This window comes from Carcharhinus amblyrhynchos, chromosome 4, assembly GCF_965287045.1.
Source record: "Carcharhinus amblyrhynchos chromosome 4, sCarAmb.v2.hapA, whole genome shotgun sequence".
NCBI lineage: Eukaryota > Metazoa > Chordata > Chondrichthyes > Carcharhiniformes > Carcharhinidae > Carcharhinus > Carcharhinus amblyrhynchos.
Window position 1 is genome coordinate 66612078 of NC_137327.1, and position 17414 is coordinate 66629491.

General features: G+C 47.3%; 1 protein-coding gene across 4 annotated transcripts in view; it reads left to right on the plus strand.

Annotated features, from left to right (window-relative positions):
- LOC145342085 (coiled-coil domain-containing protein 102A-like) overlaps nt 1-9929 on the plus strand; it is a 200961-nt gene extending 191032 nt beyond the window's left edge. For 3 of the 4 annotated variants that reach the window (XM_080187294.1, XM_080187295.1, XM_080187293.1), the window contains exon 9: nt 9569-9929. In XM_080187294.1, the coding sequence (XP_080043420.1) occupies nt 9569-9695 (127 nt within the window). In that variant the 3' untranslated portion in view covers nt 9696-9929. Of the gene's footprint in view, nt 1-1134; nt 1361-9568 lie in introns of all 4 variants that reach the window. The other variant, XR_013886506.1, reaches the window with a different exon arrangement.
- The last annotated feature ends 7485 nt before the right edge of the window (nt 9930-17414 follow it).

Below are 17414 nucleotides of genomic sequence, written 5' to 3' on the forward strand. Positions count from 1 at the left end.
GGTCCACTTTGGTAGGAAGAATGGTAGGAAGGACTATTACTTACGTGGCGAAAAACTGCAGCAGGCGACGGTGCAGAGGGACCTCGGGGTCCTTGTGCATGAATCGCAAAAACCCAGCTTGCAGGTGCAGCAGGTGGTCAGGAAGGCGAATGGGATGCTGGCCTTCATAGCGAGGGGGATTGAATATAAAAGTAGGGAGGTCTTGCTGCAGCTGTATAGGGCATTGGTGAGGCCGCAGCTGGAGTACTGTGTGCAGTTTTGGGCGCCGCACCTGCGCAAGGATATTTTGGCCCTGGAGGGAGTGCAGAGGAGGTTTACTAGGCTGATACCGGAGTTGAGGGGATTGAGCTATGAGGAGAGGCTGAATAAACTAGGCTTGTACTCGTTAGAGTTTAGAAGAATGAGGGGAGATCTCATTGAGACGTATAAGATGATGAATGGGATGGATAGGATAGATGTGGAGAGACTCTTCCCGCTCAAAAAAGACAGTAGGACTAGGGGGCACAGCCTCAAGATAAAGAGGAGGCGGTTTAGAACGGAGTTGAGGAGGAACTTCTTCACTCAAAGGGTGGTGAATCTCTGGAATTCTCTGCCCGTTGAAGTGGTGGAGGCTGCCTCGCTAAATATTTTTAAGAAGCGGGTTGATGGGTTTTTGATAAGAGAAGGGATTAAGGGTTATGGGGAGAGGGCGGGAAAGTGGAACTGAGCCACGACAGATCAGCCATGATCTTATTGAATGGCGGGGCAGGCTCGAAGGGCTAGATGGCCTACTCCTGCTCCTATTTCTTATGTTCTTATGTTCTTAAATTACAGAGAATTGAGTAAAATAAGTACAGAATCAGACGTACACTTTTAATCAGCAAACTTAGAATGTGCTGCTCACAATGCCCTAAAGTGAAGTTCAGTGTACTCACGGGGGGGGGGGGCAAGGCCACCAACTCAATCTAGTGTCTCAAGTCAAACCAACTTCCAACCAAGTATCACAGAGAGGAAACAAGTTGGGTTTTACAAGCCTCTGACTTCTCTAATACCATGCACAGTTTGTATTATTTTCACTTATCCCTTCCAATAGCATTTTGTTTCTGTAGCAGCTTCCAGAGTAAAAGATTACAAATTGTCCATTGTTAATAACAGGAGTGCCAACAGCTCTGGAGCCATTACAGAAGCAGTGCTCGCAAATGACATTTCCTAGGGTTCTTGCCAAAGTCAGGGCCATTTTGAGGAAGAAATTCTGAGGGATGAACAATGATGAGCTGATATCAGGACTACCATCTTTGAACTCCTTACTTCTGCCGAACCTCAACACAGCTGAACAAAATGTTGAAGGACCCTCACAGACTCTATTCAGGAGTACTGACGGGTTAGTTGCTGGATTATTTCTTCTGATTGCAGGTGAACGTGGTGTGTTACTTTTCCAAACATATCTAAAGCTTGACCGTCCTACCAGAAATGATCTGCCTGGGCTGAAGTACTGTGCTCTGTATGTGAAAGATTGTGCATAAACAGGCATCTGGTGGGTAGTCTGGCAGATTTTGTCTGGGAATGGGATACAAGAAATAGGAGCAGGAGTAGACCACGCAGCTCATCAAGCCTGCTTCACGATTCAATATGATGATGGAGTTGAAGCCCCAGATCAGCATGATGTAGTCATAGTCATAGAGTCATGCAGCTCAGAAAAGGCCCTTCTGCACCAGCAATAACTTCCACTAAAGGCATGCTAATCCCATTCTCTTACATTTGTCCCATATCCTTGAATATTATGATGTTTCAAGTGCTCATCCAAATATTTTTTAAAGGCTGTAAGGTTTCAGCCTCCGTCCTTCCCAGGCAGTGCAGTGCAGATTCCCACCACCCTCTGAGTTTTTTCTCAAATCCCCACTGAATCTCCTGCCCCAACCCTAAATCTATGCCCCTTGTTATTGACCCCTCAACCAAAGGGTCAATAACAGCTGCTCCCTACTCACCTTGTCCATACCCCTCATGATCTTCTGCACCTCAGTCATTCGCCCCCCCCCCCCTTAGCCTTCTCTACTCTAAATAAAACAATCCAATCTCTCCTTATATCTCAAATGCTCCATCCCAGGCAACATCCTGGTGCTCTAGTGCTATCACATCCTTCCTATAGTGAGATGACCAGGACTGCACACAATATTCCAGCTGTCTCCTAACCAACTATCTGTACAAGTCCAACATTACCTCCTTTCTCTCACACTCTGTACTACGATGTGGAGATGCCAGCGTTGGACTGGGGTAAACACAATAAGAAGTCTTACAACACCAGGTTAAAGTCCAACAGGTTTATTTGGCACTAGCTTTCAGAGTCTCAGGCTCATCCTGATGAAGGAGCCTGAGACTCTGAAAGCTAGTGCCAAATAAATCTGTTGGACTTTAACTTGGTGTGTGAGACTTCTAACTGGACTCTGTATCACAACAGATAAAAGCAAGTGTCCCATATGCCTTCTTAATATTTGCATGGTCTGCTGCCTTCATGGATCTGTGACTAATTACTGCAATATCCCTCTGTTCCACTGAACTTCCCGGTGCCCTGACTTTCATTAAATACTCCCTCATCTTGTTTATTTTTCCAAAGTGCATCAGTTCACATTTATCAAGATTAAATTTCATCTGCCACTGCTCTGCCCATCTGACCAATCCATCCATATCTTCCCATAACCTACAACCATCTTCTTCATTACCAACCACCCTACCAGTCTTGGTGTCGTGTTCAAACTTGTTTAATATTCCCTCCACATTTTCATCTATTTCAGTTATGTATATAAAAAACAAGAAAAGTCCCAGTACTGATTCTTATGGCAAACCGTGGACATGATGTGGGTATGCCGGCTGTCTGTGCTTTATATGCTCTGTCTGAGGCCAGAACTCTCCATTCACCTGACGAAGGGGCTAACCCTGAAAGCTTGTGAGTATATTATCAAATAAATAGGTTGGACTAAAACCTGGTGTTGTCAGACTTTAAACCATGGACACCAGCCTCCAGTCACACGAACAGCCTTCTACCACTACCCTATTACTAAACCAGTTTAGTATCTCACTAAATTTCCCTGAATTCTATGTCTTTAATCTTCTCAGTCTCTCATGTGGGTCCTTGTCAAAAGTTTTGCTAAAATCCGTATAAATTACATCAACTGAATTTCCTTCATCCACACACTTAATCACATTTCCAAAAAATTCTGATTGCTAGGCATGACCTTCTGACAAAATCTTGCTGACTCCCTAATCAACCTATGATTTTCCAAGTGGAGATTAATTCTCTCCTTCAGAATCTTATCCAATAATTTCCCTACCACTGGCATGAGGCTCACCAGTCTGTAATTTCCTGGTTCATCTCCGGCACACTTCTTGAAAAGTGGAACCACATTAGCTGTCCCCCACTCCTCTACCTCATGGCTAAAGACAAATTAAAAATTTGTGTCAGAATCCCTGCAATCTCCTGCCTTGGGATGCAAGTCATCTGGCCCAAGGGATTTTTCTGTTTTTAAGTGTCTAATACCTCCTCACTTCCTATGTCAAACCGCGCAAGTTCCTTTCAGTCCCTTTACCAGAATTCCATACTTATGTTCTCCTTTCCTAGAATGAAGACTGAAGAGAAGTATTCATTTAACACCCTTCAAATATCCTGCAGCTTCACACCTTGGTCTCTAATGAGCCCAACTCTTTCCCTGGTTAAATTCTTCCCTTTAATGTATTTAATATGTTAGGATTCTCCCGAATCCTGTTCACAAGTCCTTTTTCCTGCCCCTTTTTGCTCTTCTAATTGTTTTCTTAAGTTCCCTCTTGTACTTCCTATAGAAGAATTTCTATAGTTGCAGCTGAATTGCTCCCTTTGGCTTGCAAAAGCATTTCTCTTCCTTATCCAGTCCCAAATTAATCTAGACGTCCAGTGTTTCTTGAGCTTATTGCCCCTACATTTACGCCTAAAGGCTACATGTTGATCCTGTACTTTCCCCAACTCCTTTTTGAATGCGCACCCTCCCCACTGCTCCGCTTAGACTTATTCATAAGGAGCTGCTCCCAATCAACTTTGGCCAGATCCTGCTTTATTTTAATAAAATTTGCCTTCCCGCCATTTTGCAAGCCATCCTTCCCTTGTCCATAACAAATTTAAATCGTATCATGTTGTAGTCACCTATTGCTAATATATTCCCCCACTGCCACATTGAACACTTGTCCGGCTTTGTTCCCCTGAACCAGATCCATTGCACCATCCCTTATTGGGCCTACATAATGATACAAAAACTCCCCTGGATATATTTCAAAAAATCTCCCCCCCACCCCCGGCCGCCCCCAAATACTTAACACTCTGACTATCCTAATTTATGTTGGGAAAGTCAAAATCCCTAAGTATAATGACCCAATTATTGTTCTTATACACTTCAGTGAACTGTCTACGTACCCACTCTTCTATTTCTCGCTGACTCTTTGGGGGCCTATAATACACTCACAGTAATGTGGCTGCCCCTTTTTATATTCCTAAATTCTACTCAAAAAACCTTGTTTGAAGACCCATAGAGTCATGGAGGTTTATAGCATGGAAACAGACCCTGGGCCCAACTTGTCAATGCTGCTCTTTTTTTAACGACTAAGCTAGCCCCAATTGCCTGCATTTGGCCCATATCCCTCTATACCCATCTTCCCATGTGACTGTCTAAATGCTTTTTAAAAGACAAAATTGTACCTTTCCAAGATGCCATCTCTCCTTATTGCAGTAATTGACTCCTTAATTAATAGTGCTACACCAACTCCATTTTTACAGATTCCTCTGTCTCGCCTAAAGATAGTACAAAGCCTGACAACGCCAGGTTTGTCACATCCACATCATCGCCTAAAGATCCCAACCCTGGAATGTTGAGTTGCCAGTCCTGTCCTTCCGTCAACCATGTTTCTGTGATAGCAATGATATCACACTTTTATCATTGCCACACCTTTAACTCATCATTCTTAGCTATTATACTCCTAGCATTAAAGTAATGACCATCCAATCTTGCCTTACTTGCTTGACACTCAACACAGCTGGACTCATTCTGAGTTGCTTCCTTTATTGCAGCATGATGTATTTCTATTTCGCCAGTACTTCTTTCCCTGCCAGACTAGTTTAATCTCCTCCCAATAGCACTAGCAAACCTACCCACAAGGATGTTGGCCTCATTGTGATTCAGGTGTAGACTGTCCTGTTTTCACATGTCCCGCCTTCCTCAGAAACAGTTCTAGTAATCTAGGAATCTAAAATCCTTCCTCTTGCACCAACTCTTGAGGCATGTATTCCTCTGTCCTATTTCCTATTTCCTCACATGTGGCATCAGGATTACCCCAGAGATTACAACCATTGAGATCCTGCTTTTTTATCAACTGCCGAACTCCCTGAATTCTTGGTGCAAGATATCATTCCTCATTTTAGTTATTGTTGGTACCAACATATACCACAACCACTAACTCACCCTTTAAGGGTGCCCTGTAGTTGTTAAGTGGTATTCCTGACCTTGGCATTAGGGAGACAACACACCATCCTGGAGTCATGTCTTTGGCCATAGAAATGTCTGTCTGCTCCCCTGACTAAAGACTCCCCTATCACTATTCCTCTTCCTTTCTTCCTCCTCCTCCTCCCTCCCACTCCCCCCTCGCCCTGCCCCATACGGTCAAGCCACTTGTGATGTCAGAAGTTTGGCTGTAACTGCACTTCTCCGAGGTACCAGTGCCCTTACAGCTTCCAAAATAGAATTCCGGTTACTGAATGGGGACTCCTGCACTACTGCCTGTTTTTCCTACATTGGTGATCACCCATTCCGTTTTTTCCTCTAGGTCCTTGAGCTGTGATGTGACCACCTTTCTAATGTGCTTTCCACGTAACTCTCAGCATGAGGGGTGCATCACAGTGCCTCCAGCTGCTGCTAAAGCTCTGAAACCCAGAGCTCCAGCTTCTGCAGTTGGGAGTACTTCCTGCACATGTGTTCATCTAGGACACCAGCAACATTCAGGACAGTATACATGTGATAAGCCACATGTTCCACTCAGCTGTCCTCACCTGACATCTCTTAATGGTAAAATGTGGATACAGGTAATAAGTAATACTTTCCCAATAAACAATATGTTTCTTTTAGCTTCAGCAAATTGAACACAGCCCTAAAATGCTACGAATGCTGGAAGCTGAAACAAAAAAGGAAGGTGCTGGAAAATCTCAGCAGGCCTGGCAACATCTGTGAAGAGAGAATAGAGCTAATGTTTCTTCATCAGTTACTCACCAACCAATCAACTTACTGCTTTCCTGTGACATTACTCTTGGATTTTTCAAATCAGTGCATTGTTTGGTTCCTGTCCCAGTGAAGTGGTGAAGAGAATGAAGAGAGGTAACACAGAGGAGAATAAGCTGCTCGAAGAGGGAGGTGTAGGAGAGAGAATTCTTGGCAAGAGGCGATATCCATCAAATTCTTTAGGAAGCAATTGTCTTAATTCAACATCAGCCAGGACCAGTGTGACAAATGCAGTTTCAAAGCAGGGCAAGAACTTTCAATGTTGCTGCAAACTTTAATTTTTAAGCATCTTTGCATTAGCCTTCCAGGCTGATGCTTGAAATATAACTAACAGCAGTTTATAAACAGTAAGAAGTCTCACAACACCAGTTTAAAGTTCAACAGGTTTATTTGGAATCACAAGCTTTCAGAGGTGAGTGATGAAAGGCAGCGCTCCGAAAGCTCATAATTCCAAATAAACCTGTTGGACTTTAACCTGGTGTTGTAAGACTTTTTAAACTATGTCCACCCCAGTCCAACACCAGCATCTCCACATCAGTTTGTAAATACACAAGGGACGTCAGTGAAGTACTTGGGATTTGCATCCAAGAAATTTTGTGCTCCCTCCACCTCATCTCAGAACACTCCATGAACTCTTATTTTCCACAATAACCTTTGATGTGGCAGCTTGCCAGATGCCTTTTGGTAATCTTAAGTATAGCACATCTACTGGTTCCGCTTTATCCACATCGCTTGTTACTTCCTCAAAAACCTCTGATAAATTAATCAATTATAATGTCCCTTTCACAATGCATGTTGACTCAACCTCATTGCATTGAGATTTTCAAAATGTCTTACTATAAGCTCCTTAATAATAGATTCCAGTAATGACCCAACAAAAGTTGTTAAACTTTTTTGTTTGCTTTTTGTTTGCTGCTCTGTGTCCCTCTTTTCTTATGTGTCCCACATTCCTTATTTCCCAACCCAATGGAACCTTTCCAGAATCTAAGGAATTTTGCAAAATTGAAACCAATGTATTTACTATTGCAACCACTGCTTCCTTTACAATCCAAAGATAAAGTTCATCAGGGCCTGGTGGCTTACCAGCTAGTCATTTTCTTTGTACATTTTCCCAGTATTGTAACTAAGATTCCCCCTCCCTTACATCTCCAGATTCACAATTATTTTCTTTTCAAATACCTTTAGAAACTCTTTTCTTTTGTACTTCTAGTGAGTTGGGTGACACAATGGTACACTGCTCCTTCACAGCACCAGAGATCCGGGTTCGATTTCAGCCTTGGTTGACTGTGTGATGTTTGTACATTCTTGCCATGTCTGTGTGGGTTTCATCCCACAGTCCAAAGATCTGTAGATTAGTTCATAGAGTCATACATGGCAGAAAGGGCCATTTGACCGATCGAGGCTGCACTGACAATAACTACCACTAGAGGCTCACTAATCTCATTTTCCTGCACTTGGCCCATATCCTTGAATGTTGTGATATTTCAAATACTCATCCAGGTATTTTTTTAAAGATTGGAAGGTAAGGATTCTGGCCTCCACTACCAGTGGATATGCCACCAGTATCGAGTGAAAAATGTTTCACTCAAACCCCCTCTAAATCTCCTGCCTCTCACCAAACTATGCCCCCTGGTAGATTAGCCATTGTAAATGTGTGAGGTCACAAGGATACGGGGAGTGGGAGGGGCTGGGTAAGATGCTCTGTCAAGGACTTGATGGGCCAGATGGCGTTCTGCACTGTAAGAATTCCATGGTTGTATGGAGCTTGCTCTTGAGCTATAATTTCTTCTGCCTTATTAAGCCAGGCAGCATAGTGGCACAGTGGTTAGCACGGCTGCCCCACAACGCTACAGACCCGGGTTCAATTCCCAGCTTGGGTTACTGTCTGTGTAGAGTTTGCATGTTATCCCCATGCGTGGTTTTCGTCCAGGGGATCCAGTTTCCTCCCAAGCCTGTCCAAACAGGTGCCAGAGTGTGGCAACTAGGAGAATTTCACAATAACTTCATTGCAGTGTTAACGTAAGCCTTACTTGTGACTAATAAATAAAATAATCTCTTTGTTTTTTTTAATATTCTGGCCAATCTTCTGATCAGCCACTTGGGTTTGCAGAATTGTATGTTTCTTTCTTTTGATTCAGTACTATCTTTAACTTCTTCCCTTTGAGCCTTTTTTATTGAAGTGTATCTCTTCTGAGCATTCTGAAATATCTCTTTAAATGTCTGCCACTCCTCCCATCCTCAAACTGAATGTGAATATTCTGATCACTGCTACCTAGGTGTGCCTTCTCTATTAGGTTATGAATGAATCCTCTGTCATTGCACATTACCATATTCAATATAATCTGTCTCTGGTTGATGTTAAACCAGGCTGCTCTACGAACAGCTATGAATTCATCATCCAGGCTACCTTTATCACTACCTTTCTCATAAGCCCCAATTATTTCATCCTCTATACTCTGTCCCACACTGAATGGCCTCCTTCTGTGTTTTAAATGTTCTTTTGCCCGTGTGGTTGTGCTGAGTGTTGAAATGTTGGTTTTCACTCAAGATGCTTAATTTTGAGAATTTTGTCCTCTATTTCGGTTCTCTTAAGATGAAGGAAAAGTTTAAATTTGAGCCAGGGTGAGATGCAGGTAAAGACTCCACATCTCAGGTGAGTAAGATAGTCAAAAAGGCAGATGGCACACTTCGCTTCATCGGTCGGGGCATTGAATATAAAATTTGGCAGGTCATGCTGCAGCTGTACAGAACCTGACTTAGACCTCATTTAGAATATTGTATATAATTCTGTTCGCCACACTACCAGAACGGATGTGGATGCTTTGGAGAGGGTATAGAAGTTTACCACGATATTACCTAGTCTGAAGGGTATGAGTTATGAGGAGAGGTTGGATAAATTTGATTTGTTCTCACTGGAATGACAGAGGTTGAGGGGTGACCTGATAGAGGTTTACAAGATTATGAGTGGATAGTCCTCTTTCCAAGGATAGAAAAGTCAAGTACTAGGGGACATATTTACACAGAAGATGGTGAATGTCTGGAACGCACTGCCCAGGAAGGTGATGGGAGCGGTTTTAGTTTTGGCAGACATCATGCTTGGCACGGGCTTGGAGGGCCGAAGGCATGTTCCTCTGCTGTACTCTTTTGTATCCCAGGAGCACTGGTATTGCTATCATTAGCCTCAGTCTTGTCTGTACCAGGAACCTGGCTCTGTCACCTGCTTCTCACTGAAGTAGATAGTAGATTTTGTGTAGCCTGGGATCATCTCTTCAATCCTAAGAATTGTCTTTTATGTCACGCAGGTTGCGCAGGCAGCAGAACCCCCTGCTGTTTGGGAAAAGGAGTTCTCGTTTTGGGCCGGATGACCCCAGTGAGACTGGGAGTGATTTTGATGATGATCCTGAGGAGTTACAGCTGCAGGTTCCATAAGAAGAGTAAGAATAACGAGTGAATTGTCAGCCTCTTTGTAACAGGGTGATGACTCAAGTGGTTATGGAGGAAAGCTTTCAATACTGTGTGGAGATATAGAGTCTCCTGCCTTTAAAACACGATTCTCTTCGAACAGCTGTCATGAATGAATGGCTTTATAAGATACTTGTACATTTTAACAGATCATTATAAACTATATATTTACATGAATTTTCTATAATAAACTGATGTATTTAGAGGATGGTCCCGTGTGTTTGTGAGTTTTTTGAAATATTTCATCAGCCCCAGATGGCAAATCATCAGAACAAAAGGAGCCAGCCATTTAGATGCCCCGAAACACTCCTTTAACTTAACAATTACACACAAATTTTATGATTAATACAGATGACATGAAAGTCTATTTGAAGCTACAAAACTGAGCAGACAAAACTGAGAGTTTGCAGATTTCTTCTAGAATCCTCCCAGATGATTGTCATGTCAGAGTTCCCAAACTCCAGTCCCAAAAATATGCTCAAAATTTCCTTTCATAGCATACATTCACTTTGTGGTTTGCAATCCATCGAAATTTTGCAAATTACACTTTTGAACAAAGTTTCTGCTCCACTTTTAACAGTGATTCATAGAACCATGCAATACAGAAGCAGTCTTTCTGCCCATCGAGACACAGCAATACATTAGAAACACCTGAACTCCCACCTAAGCCCATTTTAGGGATAGCCCGGGAAATTACCGAATGGTGAGTCTGACCTCAGTGGTTGGTAAGTTGATGGAGAGGATACTGAGGGAGAGGATTTATGAACATTTAGAGAAGTTTAGTATGATCAAAAGTAGTCAGCACAGCTTTGTCAAGGGCAGGTCGTGCCTTACGAGCCTAGTTGAGTTCTTTGAAAATGTGACTGAACACATTGACGAAGGAAGAGCGGTGGATGTGGTTTATGTGGACTTCATCAAGGCGTTTGATAAGGTCCCCCATGCAAGACTTCTTGAGAAGTTGAGAGGGCATGGGATCCAAGGGGCTTTGGCCTTGTGGATCCAGAACTGGCTTGCCTGCAGAAGGCACAGAGTGGTTGTGGATGAGTCTTTTTCTGCATGGAGGTCGGTCACCAGTGGAATGCCCCAGGGATCTGTTCTAGGACCCTTGCTGTTTGTCATTTTCATAAATGACCTGGATGAAGAAGTGGAGGGATGGGTTGGTATGTTTGCCGATGACACGAAGGTTGGTGGTATGGTGGATCGTCTGGAGGGATGTCAGAAGTTGCAGCGAAACATAGATAGGATGCAAGACTGGGTGGAGAAGTGGCAGTTGGACTTCAATGCAGATAAATTTGTAGTGGCCCATTTTGGCAAGTCAAATGGGATGAAGGAGTATAATATCAAGGTTAGGACTCTTAGCAGTGTTGAGGAGCAGAAGGGTCTTGGGGTCCGGTTCCATAGGACTCTTAAATCGGCCTCGCAGGTGGAGGATGTGGTCAAGAAGGTATATGGTGTACTAGCCTTCATTAATCGCGGGATTGAGTTTAGGAAACGGGAGATAATGCTGCAACTTTATAAGACCCTCATCAGACCCCACCTGGAGTACTGTGCGCAGTTCTGGTCACCTCAGTACAGGAAGGATGTGGAAGCTATTGAAAGTGTGCAGAGGAGATTTACAAGGATGTTGCCTGGATTGAGTGGTATGCCTCATGAGGATACGTTGAGGGAGCTAGGTCTTTTGTCCCTGGAGAGACGAAGGATGAGAGGCGACCTGCTAGAGGTTTATAAGATGTTGAGAGGTATAGATAGGGTGGATTCTCGGAGGCTATTTCGTAGGGCTGAAATGGTCACTACAAGAGGATGCAGGTTTAAGGTGCTGGGGAGCAGGTACAGAGGAGATGTCAGGTAAGTTTTTCACTCTGTTGGTGGTGAGTGAATGGAATCAGCTGCTGTCAGTGGTGGTGGAGGCGAATTCGTTGGAGTCTTTTAAGAGACTTCTGGATGAGTACATGGGATTTAATGGGATTGAGGGTTATAGATAGGCCTGGTAGGTCGTGATATCGGCGCAACTTGTGAGTCGAAGGGCCTGTTTGTAGTGTAATGTTCTATGTTCTATCTGCCAGCACTTGGCCCGTAGCCCTGAATTTTTTATAATGTGCCAAGTGTTCATTCAGATACTTTTTGAAGGATGTGAGACAACCCACCTATACACCCTCCCAGGCAGCGCGTTCCAGACTGTCAGCACCCTCTGGATAAAGATGTTTTTCCTTATTCCCCTCTCTTGCCCCTAAACTTGAACCTATGTCCTTGTAACTGACTCTTAACTAAGTGGAACAGCTGCTCCTTATCCACTCTGTTCATGTCTCCCATAATCTTGTACACCTCAACCAAGTTGCCCCTCAGTCTTCTCTGCTTCAACAAAAGCAACCCAAGCTGACGCAAGCTCTCTTCATAACTTAAATCTTCCGTCCCAGGCAGCATCCTGGTGAATCTCCTCTGCACCCCCAGCGCATCATATCCTTCTGATAATGTGGCAACACACACAACTCCAGCTGTGGCCTCACCAAAGTTCTATGCAACTCCAACATAACTTCCCTGCTTTTGTAATCTATGCCTCGGTTGATAAAGGCAAGTGCCCCATGTGCCTTTTCACCAGCCTACTAACACGCCTTTCTGTCTTCAGAGACCTGAGGACAAACACGCTAAGGTCCCTTTGTTACACAGAACTTCCTAGTGTCCTACCGTTCATTCAGTACTTTCTTGTTATATTACTCATTCCAAAGTGCATCAGCTCTCATTTTTTAGGGTTAAATTCCATCTGCCACTTATCTGCCTATTTGACCATCCCATCTATATCTTCTTGTAACCCAAGACACTCCACCTCACTGTTAACCACCCGTCCAATTTTTGTGTCATCCATAAACTTACTAATCCTACCCCCCACTTAGTCATCAATGTGAATTTATGCAAATTTATACAAATAACAAATAATAGGGGGCCCAATACACATCCCTGTGGTGTGCCATCAGACACTGGCTTCCAGTCACTAAAGCAGCCTTCTGTCATCACCCTCCACCTCCTTCAACTGAGCCAATTCTGAGCCACTTTATCCCATATCCCGTGAGAATTTATCTTCGTTATAAGTCTTCAATGTGGGACTTTGTCAAAGGCTTTGCTGAAATGCATGTAAACTACATCAACTGCACTACCCTCTTCTACACACCTGGTCACCTCCTCAAAAAAAATGTAATCTAATTTGTTAGGCATGACCTCCCTCTGACGAAGACATGCTGACTATCCCTGATCAAGCTTTCTCCAAGTGGAGATAGATGCTCTCCTTCAGAAGTTTCATTAATATTTTCCCTACCACTATTATGAGAATCACTGGTCTGTAGTTCCCTGAATAATCTCTATAACCCTTCTTAAATGGCAGAACTACATTCGCTGTTCTCCTGTCATCTGGCAACTCCCCTGTCACCAGAGAGGAATTGAAAATTTGAGTCAGAGCCCCTGCAATCTTGTCCCTTGCCTCCCACAGCAGCCAACAATCAGTCTGGACATGGGAATTTATCCACTTTTAAGGCTGCCAACACTCCAGTACCTTGGCCACTGGTGAGGTACCAGAGGATTGGAGGATAGCCAATGTTGTCCCCTTATTTGAGAAGGGTAGCAGTGATAACCCAGGTAATTATAGGCCTGTGAGTTTGACATCAGTGATAGAAAACTTGGAGAAGATTCTTAGAAATTGGATCTATAAACATTTGGAATTGAATGGTCTTGATAGCAACAGACAGCATGGTTTTGTATGTGTGAGATCATGTCTCACTAAATTGAGTTTTTTGAAAAGGTGACAAAAATGATTTGACAAGGGAAGGGCTGTGGATATTGTCTACATGGACTTTAGTAAGGCGTTTGTCAAGGTCCCTCATGGCAGGCTGGCGCAAAAGATTAAATTTCACGTGATCAGGGGTAAACTATCTAGATGGATTCAGAACTGGCTTGGCCATAGAAGTGAAAATGATGGCATTGGACTGGGGTAAACAGCAAGAGGTCTCACAACACAGGTTAAAATCCAACAGGTTTATTTGGTAGCAAAAGCCACTACATCAGATGTGTAGGAGTTCTATTCACAGTGATAGCAATGACTGATAGTCAAGTTCCACACACATGAGACCGGCCTCAACTGGGATCTTGGGTTCATGTCACTCTATCTGTAACCCCCACGACTTGCCTGAGTTTGCAAAATCTCACTAACTGTCCTGGCTAGAGACAATACAGATCTCTTTAACCTATACTTAACCCTCTCTCCATTCACATTGTCTGTACCTTTAAGACTTGATTACTGCAAAGACTCATATTTCAACCATTATCTTGTAAATTGAGCCTGTATCTATGTAAGCCCTGTTTGTGAACACAACTCTTCACTCACCTGATAAAGGAACAGCGCTCCAAAAGCTTGTGCTACCAAATAAACCTGTTGGACTTTAGCCTGGTGTTATGAGACTTCTTACTGTGCTTACCCCAGTCCAACGCTGACATCTTCACATCATTCTTTCTCCCACACCAGCTCTTGCAACCAACGCCTGTGTGAGGACCCAGGAGCCCCTGATTCTGTTCCTGAAGCTGCCTCTGGAGGTGGGGTGAGGGTGGGGAGGTATGGGTGGGGTGGTTGGAGGGGACAGGAATGTGGGGGGAGTGGAGAGATGGGGGTAGGTTGGGTTGGGAGGGTGCGGTGTGGTGGGGGGATGTGGGTGGGAGGAGTGGGTGGGGGGGTGGGGAGGTGTGGGTGGGGTGGTTGCAGGGGTCGGGGATGGGGGTGAAAGGGTTGGGAAGTGGGGGCTGCGGGGGTGGTGAAGGTGGTGGGAAAGTGGGGGAATGCAAGATGAGTGGGGTGAGGGTAGGGGTTGGGGGGTGGAGGTGGAGTGAGGGAGGCAGGGATTGGGGGCAGTGGTGGGGTTAGGTGGGATGAAGTGGAGTGTGAAGGAGTGGGGGGTTGGGTGGCGGGTGGAGGGGTGGAGGAAAGTGGAGTGGGGAGGGGATTGCGTAGGGATGAAGGTTGAGGCGGTGAGGTGGTGGGTGGGGATGTATGGTGGGGTGGAGGAGTTGTGGGCAATTTGGGGTGGGAGTTGGGGTGTGGGTGGGTGTGGGTAGGGTGGGGCGGGGAGAGGGGGAAGGGGTGTTGGGTATTGGGGGGTGGGGGTGCTGGGAATGTAAGCGGGCGGGGGAGGTGGAGAGCAGAGTGTGGGGGGAGGGATGTTGTGTGCGGGTGATGGGGTAGGGGGCATTGGGAGGCCAGGTGGGAGGGGGGTGAGTGGTGGGGGGTACTAGGTTGGGGGGTTTGGTGGGAGGGTTGGGGGAGTGGGGTGGGGTTGGGATGCATTGAGGTGGGATGGGTTGGGGAGGGGTTGTTGGTTTGTTGGAGGGGATGGGGCGGTAGGGTGGTGGATGGTAGTTGGGTGCATGGGTGTTGGGGTGAGGGGTGGGGGGATTGGAGCATGGGGGGTTAGTGGGAGTTGGGAAGTGGGGAGGTGGGATGCTGGGGTGCGGTGGGTGGGGGATGGGAGTGTGGGGATGGGGAGGTAGGGGGTGGGGGATTTTGGGGGATGGGGTTGAGGGGGTGGGGGATGGGGTGGGTAGGTAAGGGGAGGGGTGGAGGGGGTGTGGGGTATGGGGTGCTGGGGGGGTGGGGTTAGAGGGAGTGGGAAGGATTGGGGGTTGGTGGTGGTGGGGAAGCTGGTGGGCAGTGGGGGTGGGGGGGTGTTGGGTGAGAGGGGTGGGAGTTGAGGGCCAGATGGGCGCTTGGAGATTGAGGGGGTGAGGGTGGGGGAGTGTGGTGTGGTGGGGTGTGTGGTGGGGTGGGGTGGAATTGGGGGTGGTAGTGTGGAGGGTTGGGTGGTGTGGGGTGGGGGGGCTTGTATGAGGGAGTGAGTGGGTGAGGGGACTGGGAAGTGGGGAGGTGGAGGTAGTATGGGGTGGGGGTGTATTGGGGGTTGGGAGGTGGGGGAGTGCGGGGATGGGGTTGGGGTGGGGGTTGGGGGTTGGGGTAAGGTGTGTGAGGTGTAAGTGAGGTGTGGGATTGGGGATGCAGGGTGGGAGGGTGGGGTGAGGGGTGGGACGGGCGGTGGGTGGGGTTGTGGGTGGGCAGGTAAGAGGGGCTGGAAGGTGGCGGATTGGGGGGATGGGGGGGTGAGGGTGGTGAGGTGGCAAGTGGGGTGGGGGCGTGGTGGGGTGGAGGGGTTGGGGTGGGGGGGTAGAGTGGAGTGGGGGGTTTGCAGTGAGATGTGTGGGGTGGGAGTTGGGACAAGGTTGGGTGGTGGGGTGGGGATGGATTGGGTGGAAGGGATTGGGGGGTGGTGGATAGGCTTGGGGATGAGGAAGGTAGAGGGATGGGAAGGTGGGGTGTTTGAGGCGGCCTTTGTGCTGAGGGGGTGGAGTTGGGGGGGAGTAAGGTGTTGGAGGGTTGGATGAGGTGTGTGAGGTATGAGTTAGGATGGGATTGCGGGTGGGGGGTGGGTTGGGGTGTTGGGGGGGATTTGGGGGTTGTGAGTGGGCAGGTAGATGGGTTGGAAGGTAGGGGATGTGGGGGCATGAGGTGGGGGTGGTGAGGTTGTGAGTGGGGTGGGAGTGGAGGGGTTGGGGTGGTGGGTGAAGTGGGGTGGGAGTTGGGATGGGGTTGGGAGGTGGGGTGGGGGTGGAGTGGGATGGGAGGGGTTGGGTGATGGTGGGATGGGGATGGGGGGAGGGGTGAGAAGGTGGGGCATTTGGGAGGGCCAGAGTGTTGGGGGGTGGAATGGTGGAGGGTAAGGTGGTGGGGGGTTGGTTGGGGAATGGGTTGGGGAATGTAGGGAGCGGTGGGTTGGAGGGGTGGGTTGGGGGACATAGGGAATGGTGGGGTTGTAGGAAGAGAGGTGTGGTGGGGGGGGGAATGGTGGGCGCTGGGGGAGGTAGTGGAAGCGGTGTGGAGGTGTGGGGGTAGGAGGGTCGGGCTGGGGTGGGGAATGGCTGAGGGGAGGTGGGAGGAGGAGGAGGGTGTGGGGGTGGTGGCTGAGGGGAGAAGTGAAGGGGAATGAAGGGGGAGGGGATCAGGTGGGTGGGGAGAGGGATGGGGGTTGAGGGGAGGAATGTGGGGTCATGGGAGAGGGTGGTGAGGTGGGTTGGTGGGGGTTGTAGGGGTAGGGGTGTGAATTGGAGGAGTGCGGTGGAAGGGTGGGGGGTTGAAGGGGACGGGAGGTGGGGGTGGGGTGGATAGAGGGTGAGATGGTGGAGAATGTGGGATACTGGGAGTGTGTGGGTCTGTGGTTGGGGGAGACGGGTGGGGGTTGGCTGGAGGGTTGGGTGGTAGGGTTAAGGGAATGATGAGTGGGTGGTGTGAGGGGGGGTGGGGTGGGTTGGGGTGGAGTGGAGGGGGTATGGGGGTGGGGGTAGGCTGGGCTGGGGGTGTGAGTTTGCGGTAGTAGGATGGGGTTGGGTGGGTGGGGTGTGGGGTGGGTTCGGAGATGGGGGATTGGAGTGGGTGGGAGGTGGGGATGGTGCGGTGGTTGGGGAGTGAGGGGTTGAGGGTTGGTGAGTTGGGGTGGGGGTGGGGAGTTGGGGTGATGGTGGTGTGGTGGTGACAGTGTGGGGTGTTGGGGTGTGGTGTGTGGATGGGACTAGGGATGGAGCTGAGGGTGGGGTGAGTTGGGGATAGGGGGGTTGGAGTGGGTGGGGGGGTGGGGTGTGGGGAGAGTTGATGCGTGAGGGGTTGGG